Raw genomic sequence first — 9,309 nt, forward strand, 5'->3', positions numbered from 1 at the left:
TTTTTTTTTTTTTTTTTTTTTTTTTTTTTTTTTTACTATTCAGGCTTTTTCTGTTCATATAGTTCATCCATTTTTCCAATACAGCAATTTTAAGTGTAGTCCAAGGACCCTACGGGTCCCCTGAGACCCATTCAGTGGGTCTGCAAGGTCCCTTTTTTTAAAACAATTACCTATCTATGTGAGGCTGATTTTCTCCTTCACATACTTCAACCAAAACACACAGCAATAGACTGCAGAAGCAGGTATGAGTGGCCAGCTATCTTTTATTAAGCTAAATGTTAATGAGATTTGTAAAAATGTAAAACAACGCCACTCTTCTTGTTAAGTTTTTGTTTTGAAAACTAATCATTCTTCTTGTTTTCTTAATAAATAATTTTTAAATTCTAACAGAAAATATCAATAGATTTAACCCACATACACGAAAACTCTTTGGGGTTCTCACTTTTGAAGAATGTAAAGGGATCTTGAGACCAAAAGTTTTGAGAATTGCTGTTCTAATGCATGGCTGTCATTTTCTCAATGACTTTTGTATGAGGTTATTTTGTTTTTTTAAAGTATTCCAGATACTAATCCTTTGACAGTTATAAGCATTGCAAACATTTCCTTCCTGTCTGTAGCTTGTTTACAGTGTCTATTGTTCTATAGAAGCCATGATTTTATGCGTCATTTTTTCCTGTGTGTGCTTTTGTGTCTTGCTTTTAAGAAATCCTTTCCATTTGCAAAACCATGAAAATAACCTTATAGATTCTCATTTAGAAGTTTTGTTTTCATATTTAGGTCTTTAATCCCTTTGATTTTGGGGAAGGGTATAAGGTAGTACATATTGTTTTCCCCGTATCTTGCCGTATCTGTCAAAAATCAAGTTCCCATGTAAACATGGACCTGTTTCTGGGCTCTTTATTCTCATCAGGGATCCCTTGACTGACCTCTACTGGCACCAGCTACACACTGCTTTAACTGGTATACCTTTAAAATATTATTTGATATTGTTAGGACAAGTTCATGCCTCTTCCTCTCGTCCTTCTTCAAAATTATCTTGCTTTTTCTTAAAAGTAATCTTTCTTTTCCCATGTAACACATTTTGGGGTATAACAGAAGGTCTAATGAGCTGGGAGTCCAGGCATTCGCTCTGTTCTAATGGCAGCCGCCCCTAACCAGCTCTCTCTCTGAGCTCGGCTTCCTTTTCCATGGAACAAGAAATCTGAAAATCACCTCTATTTTTCCTCTCCAATCCCAACAGCCTATAATTTTAGTATACAGACATTAAACTTAACAGATAAGGAAGGGAATTGAATAGAGATACTTCAGCATTGCAGATTATAGGAAACAGAACTTCCACCACATAAATAGTAATGTTTAGGAATTCATAAAAGAGTTTAAAAGTTCTCTTCATTATTTTATGTTGAAGGTTAGGCTAGAATCATCACCAGAGTATTCATGGGATTTTGGGGGTCCTCTAAAATGAAAATGAAAACTATGTCTAAAATGAAACTATGTCTTGCTATAAGAGTTTTACTTCCTGTATGAGTTAAACCACAATTTTAGAGACAATCTTCTACAAATACAGAGGAGTTTCCAATCAGAAAATTTTGTATGGGAGGATTTAGAAAAAATGAAAACTTCTGATGAAACCCATTATAAGTCTTCGCATGGAACCAAAATTCCAATATTACTTCACCAGCAATCACTAGGTCATGAACTCTGATGTGACTGACCTCCACTAATTCATTCACAGCTCTGCCTTTTCTTCTTTGTGATCAAAGGCAGGAATTAGAAAAAGGCTTGGCTAGAGCTAAGGATACTGCTCTTATTTTGAAGCAGGGAAAGTCTAAATGGGCTTTGTAGGGAACCCCTAGCTTTGGCAATATTGAATGAATTACAGAAAGAAAATGGGATTTCCCCTCTCTCCTCCTGGAACCCTCATTCTATGAATCCCCACATCTGAGCTAACTTCAATCAAGATGGGTACTTATCACTGGCCTCTAATGAGATCAGTGTAAGAAGCATGCCCATGTATTTTAGAATATTGTTTTACCTCAGACAAGTGAAATTAAATGTCTGCAATTCACCAAAAATATTTTACCCTTAGCATAATATATGGTATGTTTCTGTTTTCCTCTTCAGAAGTAGACTTAGGAAGCAAATTCCTATCAAACTTCATTGCCCATTTAATCCAGCATGTATACTTTAGTCTGCAAATGTATGAACTAAAAAAGATTTACCTTAATTAAATTTAACAATATTTTGTATAAAGCTTTTGTGTTTAAAAAGCATTTTCATATATACTATTTCATTTTACCTTCATAATGATCCTGTATGATAAATGGAGACAATATTATTATGGTAAGAACTGTGTTAGAGATAAGAAAAAGTTCTGAGAAATTAGATGATTTCTCAACATCACAAAGGATGAGACACAAGACTCAGGTCAGCTTCCAGTCACAACTCACGAAGATCCCTTGAAAACTACGGTTGATTTTTGTCAATCTGAATAAAAGTGACAAGTAATTCCACTCAACCCTCATGAAACAAATTAAATATCTGCATGTTCGGTACAACAGAAAGCAAAGAAGTTGTAAGGGACATTTGCAGTACATTAACTGCCTTTCAAGATGACTTCCTATTTTTTACTGTATAATAACATGTGACTAGTATGTCCTCTGGTTCATTTATATTCCTATTCATAATTACGGCCAATTCATCTAGTTCAGATAAGAAGAAAGTAGAGCACATTCAGAAGTCTCAGGATAAGAGATCAGAAGATACGAAACTGGCTAGTATTCCCCCTGAAGAGATCAAGAAGGGGAGCGGGGACAATTATGAGGAATTAGTGATAGAAATTAGCAAGAAATAAAAACGTATGAAGGTAAAGAAAAAAATATATCTCTAAATGGAAAAGAAAAAAATTTAAGGTTCAAATGCTTATTTTTAAGTCAATAACACAGAAGAAACCTGATCATCAATACTATCCATGAAGCTATCAGAAAAGACCTTGCCATTAAGGATTTTAGTGTTTTAGAGCTGATCTATAATTGAAAATTTGTTCGTTAATCTGAAGATTAGAGGATATGCGGAAAGCAATAACTTCATTGTACAGAAAGTATACATTTCAAGCCAGTGAGTTTAGAATTACTTTCAAGACCAATTAAAAGAACTGACTAATCCATCCTAAAAATGGACTCAATACTGATCAATGTACACGACTGTTCTAACACTCAGTTATAACAGTTCTCCGTATTTCTTTTCTGTTAATATTCATCATTGCTATAGAACAGATGGTATAAGCATCAGCTCTATCACAAAATCTTTCATTAACAAAGTTTTTCTCCATTGAGTCATGGGAAAAAAAGAACAAAAACGTCTGAAAATAGTGAAGAAAAAAACCCAACGAAGAATAACACATCTCTTGTTAAATAGTATAAATTCTGTACCATCTGCTACCTTGTTCTGTCATACTTTACAGCTGTCACTGTGCCTAGGGAGGACATGCCATGTAAACTGATTTGCTTCCACCTCCACAATTCAAATCAGAGCAAAAAACTGAACAATATACCTTACTGGTAAACCAGTAAAATATCAAATTAAATCAAGTAAAACCTTGAAGAGATACTATTCTTGAAACACAACTACAAATGTTCAATTAGTTTCTACCTATCATTGTTCTTGAGAAAAAAACACAATAACCCATAATCAGTTATTTAAAATAATTTTAAAATCGGATCCAGTGTCATGTGGAAAATGATCTGTGATGCTTTTAAAAGATCCGAGTTTTCACATATTATGAAGGATTAACAAAATACAAAAGCATTAAGTAAAAGTCACGTGAAATTCACAAAATAAAGCAGAAAGGAGCACTTCTATGTGTTAAAATAATGTAATTCTCCCTGTACATTTCTGTCCACATGAGCCAACAAACATCAAGAATATACACTTTACAGTATTTACCTGTTTTAAGACATTCAAGTCAATTCAGATGGCAAAAGTAGAATTCAATCACTAGTGAAATGTTTTAAAAATATATATTAAACCAAAAAAATGTTTTTACAAGATAAAAAATAATCTTCCACAATGTAATTAATTGCAGATCATTGAAATTTTAACTCTTTAGATGATTTCAGTTCAGTTTTTTGGTTTCAAAATCTAGAGACAGTCAAACAAAAGCACAGGCAGAATCTCTATCTGTTTTTACGTTTCTCTTTCTTGCTTCGACTACTTGTTGCACTGTTTAAAGATGATGATGAAGGTGCTCTTGCATGACCTGTGGCCTTTAGATGGTCAAAAAGTTTATTCCGGGATGGAAATTCACTATGGCAGGTTGTACAGCTGATTAGAACATCACTCTGAGAAGGGCAAAAAATCATAAATAAAAGTAAGCATTATCACGTAAAAGTAGTGTTTTAGGTTTTAATGTCAAGATTAAGCATCAAACAATTGTAAAATAAAGATGTTTTAACAGAGTGGACAGCTAATAAACAGGTCCAACAAAGGCAGATGTTCTTGGAGGTTAAATCCCACTAATCAACATGATTAACTTTAAGGGTCCTGAGACTTTCAATAGCATGTACCCCATGGACTAGAATGGAGGAAGAGTTTATGCTTCACAAGTAATCTCCAGAACTTGACACACGTAATTCTTATCACAAAGGCTTTATATTGAAAAGTAACAGAAAGCAACAGTAACTGTTCTGGTACAGTCAAGCATTTCTAATGTGCTTCTTTTTATTTTAATGAAAAAAAAGATACACTATATATACAAATTCTACCTTTATCAAACAAAACTGTTGATGGATCCACGTCTTTGCAGGTTCTTTGGGGAATGACTCACCAAATACACATTTCCATCTTTAGATCATTATATTGCTTAAACAGCAAGACATGCTAAAGAGATACGAATATGATTTTGACCTACCATTGCTTGTGGTTCAGCAGGTACTTTGACAGGTTTTTTCATATCTTTGGTTTTCTTTCCTTTGGGTTTAGGAAAGGACACGTGGAAAATAGAATAATTCAGCATAATCAAAAAATAACGTACTCCTTTTAATCATCATTATTGTGAAGTGCTCTAAAGAACACTGCCAAAAAAGTGAAATCGCACTTGTTAAAGGTTAATTCATTAATATTTAAAGGCAATTTAAATAATCTTTAGCATCTCAAAATGAACAGGCTTTAAAAGCAACTTCAAAAAATCAAAACTGAATATCAAATTTGGCATAAAATTAAGGAATTTACTTAAAACAGTTGAAACAAAGTTAAGGTTCTTAAAATATCTCTGAATGTTTTATACAGTGTTTTCATAAAAAGCAAAGCACTGCCATACGCAGTGGCTCACACCTGTAATCCCAGCACTTTGGGAGGCCAAGGCGGGGATATCACTTGAGGTCAGGAGCTTGAGACCGGCTTGGCCAACATGGTGAAACCTCCGTCTCTACTAAAAATACAAAAAATTAGCTGGGCGTGGTGGTGGCAGGCACCTGTAATCCTAGTTCCTCGGGAGGAGGAGCAGGAGAATCACTTGAACCCAGGAGGCAGAGATTGCCGTGAGCCAAGATTACACCACTGCATTCTAGCTTAGGTGACAGAGCAAGACTCTGTTTCAGAAAAAAAAAAAAAAGCACAAAGCACTCAATACTCCATTTAAAGAAGCAAACCATCTTCATAACCAACCAACAGTAATCATAAATGATCTGACATGAAGTGTGGTTCCCAAAAACATTAACTTCTTCTTTTTGTTTGTTTTTTTTGAGATGGAGTCTCACTCTGTTGCCAGGCTCGAGTGCAGTGGCGTGATCTTGGCTCACTGCAACCTCTGCCTCCCAGGTTCAAGCAATTTTCCTGCCTCAGTCTCCTGAGTAGCTGGGACTACAGGCACGTGCCACCACATTCAGCTAATTTTTGTATTTTTTAGTAGAGACAGGTTTTACCATATTGGTCAGGATGGTCTCAAACTCTTGACCTCGTGATCCACCGCCTCGGCTTCCCAAAGTGCTGGGATTACAGGCATGAGCCACCATGCCAGGCCTAATATTTTTAAACTTCTTGAACGTGATCCAGTCTAACAAACATTTCAATAGTTGCACAGAGAAATGAGTGAAACAAAGACTCTGTAATACATTTTTCATAAAATTAAATTTGCTCAATGTAAGGAATTTACTTTTATTTAAAAATTATGTCCTTTATGTTGATATGATGGTTTTTCCCCACCGTATCATTTAGATCAGAAATGATGTAGCTGGGTTCCTCTTATTCTGCTTGAACTGCTGAACATTCCTCTACTCATCTCCTGCATGAATTTCAATTTTCCTTAGGCATTTCATACTTTCCCTCATTTGTGCTAACCAAATTCATAGGGTAAAAATCTGGGTCCAACTATACTGTACAGAACAGACAAGATGGGTTACAATGAGTAAGTTATGGTAATGCTTCCGGTTTATAGGCATACTGTTCTTCAAGCAGAGGCCAGTGGTCTGTGTTAAGTTAAATGGCCCGTGCATTTAAAAGATGCAGACTAGGAGTGTAACATATTGTGTAGGATTCAGCCAGCTTTGAAAACATCAAGAAAAGGATACAATGGCATAAAAGGCAACAAATAATACATACTAATTTTCAAACTATCATCACAGATATGACACAAATATGTCTAACAAATTTAGGATAATATTCCTGGCAAACATCACTTATATTATGAAAGACAGTTACATCTCTGAAGCTGATATCTAAGACCTTTATTTTTAAAAAATATTACACACACACACACATACACACACAATTTTTTTAAAAAACATGTCTCAGTAGGTGGCCAGTGTCCACACCACTCCAGAGAAGCAGCAGAGGAGCCCAGCATAAAGGCCCTGGATCCAGGGGACAGGAGTAGTGTGGGGAGGGTGGTGGGTGTAATGTATCTATCTTAGCCCTGCCATGCTGCAGCTGTGAAGAAGTCACTTGAATTCTCTGAATCCTTTTCTCACATCAGTGAAATGAGACAGCTGAACTATATCAGAGGTTGCCCAAGTCTGAGAACCTTTCTTCCTCCCCAGACCAATTCTCATGTAGAAGTAACATGGAGGCTGGGCACGGTGGCTCACGCCTGTAATCCCAGCACTTTGGTAGGCCGAGGCAGGCAGATCACAAGGTCAGGAGTTTGAGACCAGCCTGGGTAACACGGTGAAACCCTCTCTCTACTAAAATACAAAACAAAAAGCCAGGCGTGGCAGTGCAAGACTGTAGTCCCAGCTACTCGGGAGGCTGAGGCAGGAGAATTGCTTGAACCCAGGAGGCGGAGATTACAGTGAGTCGAGATTGTGCCACTGTACTCCAGCCTGGGTGACAGAGCAAGACTCCATCTCTGAAAAAAAAAAAAAGAAGTAACATGGAAAACAAGTGAAAAATTTTAGTTTTAGATGAAGAAGGGGTTCAGAGGCCCATAGCCCCACCTCTTGGCCCACCCTTGTGCCCATCCCACAGGACACACAGGCTCCGTGGAGCCAGATGATCTGGGTGCCTTCAAGTCGTCAGGCAGGTGGAATGAAGTGTCAGCCTTTCTACTCAACAACTTTTGTCTTTGGACAATTAACCTGAAATTCAGTTTCCCCATTAGCAGAAAGGGAACAAACACCTGGTGTCAGAGTGAAATAAATATGAATTTCCCCTTCTAGGCTTCTACTCTCCAAAGTTCTTCAAAGCTTCAACATGACCAGTTTGTGTAGTTCTTTATATAATTTCTTCTATAGCCAGAGCCATATCGTAGGCCTCAGTCACATCTGTTTCCTCCTTCCTTAAACCCCTAAGTGCCTTAAACCCGAAAGTACACACACTCCGCCACCCCATCACTGTTGCTCCAGTGTTAGCATTTTTACCTCATGCTCCCACTTGGCTCTGTCACTTTAATTCTTTTCAGGGTTCTGTAATGACAGAAACCTGAAGCTCCTCGCTATCAGATCTTTCCTCAAGAAATAAGAAATGATTCTCTGTTCTAGAGGAACCGAGGAGGATGGGGAAAAGAAAGTCAGACAAGAAGAGGAAGGAGAGGACAGGACTGGCTACCTCCCTTGAGTGAGACCTCCTCCTAGGCCACACCATGGCCTTGTGCAGCACCAAGAGTCCAGGGCTCCTCTAAGCAGGAAGGGCCCCAGCTGCTGCCATGCATCCTCACAACATAGTGGGGCCCAGCAAAAGCTGCTGTCATGAGCATGGAGATTTGGTTAGTAACACTCCAGGGAGGCAGCAGGAGTCTTGTTCTCATGTGAGGGTCAAGGGTTAATGATCCACGACAAAATCAGCAACACAGCAGGATAAGGGAAACAAGAACTGGATCAAAGTGACATCTTTCTGATTTTGGCCATGCTGCTGAGATGTGTGTGGGCACATTCCTCTAGCATCCTCTTCTCAATGCTCTTCATCTGTATACATATGTGTGTGTATCTATATGCAAATATGTACAGATACATCTAAATTACTTGGTCAGTCATGGGAAAGAAGATTTTATTTGATATATGAAAAGCTATATCCTTACTATCAATATTCGGTAATTTACAAATAATATGCAACTTTGACTTACCTTTTAGTTTCACTTTTTGGATCATCACATGGTTTAATGATCTCTGTGACACTGACATTTTCCTGGGGACTATCTTCCAATTCTTTGGTACCGTCTTGATTTAAGTTAGTATCTTCTGGATCAAGCTTTACTCCTTCTCCAGTTCCATTTACATTGAAATTGTCATCATAATTCTAGGTAATAAAACGTATGTGCCATTACAAAATAAATCTACTACTACTAGTTTTTTATGTTATGTTGCCAAATAGTTATACTTTCGGGAAATAAAAAGGGGAAGCAGCTAAGTTAAGAACATGGATGCTCATTACAGAGATAGTAAATTAGCAGAAATCTGAAAACAATCCAAATGTTCAAAAAGTGAATGGCTGAATATATGAAGAAAAATTCTGAAGTGCTTAAGTATCATGTTTCCAAAGATATTCAATTATGTGAAAAAATACAACATATTAGCAAAAGCAGGAGAGAAAATTATACATAATTGTAATCACAATTTAATTCTTTATTAAGTAATCTCTACAGGTAAAATTAAGGATGATACTTTTCCATATTTCCAAATGATAAGCAATGAGCAACTATTTTTCTACAGTCACAAACAACGGCAACAACAAACAGGCATTATAGTAGAAAGAGGGCCGGGTGCGGTGGCTCACGCCTGTAATCCCAGCACTTTGGGAGGCCAAGACGGGTGGATCACGAGGTCAGGAGATCGAGACCATCCTGGCTAACACGGTGAAACCCTGTCTCTACTAAAATAT

General features: G+C 37.1%; 1 protein-coding gene across 1 annotated transcript in view; it reads right to left on the reverse strand.

Annotated features, from left to right (window-relative positions):
• Positions 1-2,891: 2,891 nt before the first annotated feature.
• The window catches only part of DNAJC21 (DnaJ heat shock protein family (Hsp40) member C21), a 30,064-nt gene continuing 23,646 nt past the window's right edge, over positions 2,892-9,309 (reverse strand). The window contains 3 exon segments of the mRNA XM_017894495.1: positions 2,892-4,340; positions 4,910-4,988; positions 8,558-8,727. Of these exon segments, the coding sequence (XP_017749984.1) occupies positions 4,176-4,340; positions 4,910-4,988; positions 8,558-8,727 (414 nt within the window). The 3' untranslated portion in view covers positions 2,892-4,175.

The sequence above is a fragment of the Rhinopithecus bieti genome, unplaced genomic scaffold (genome assembly GCF_001698545.2).
Source record: "Rhinopithecus bieti isolate Rb0 unplaced genomic scaffold, ASM169854v2 scaffold_25530, whole genome shotgun sequence".
Lineage (NCBI taxonomy): Eukaryota > Metazoa > Chordata > Mammalia > Primates > Cercopithecidae > Rhinopithecus > Rhinopithecus bieti.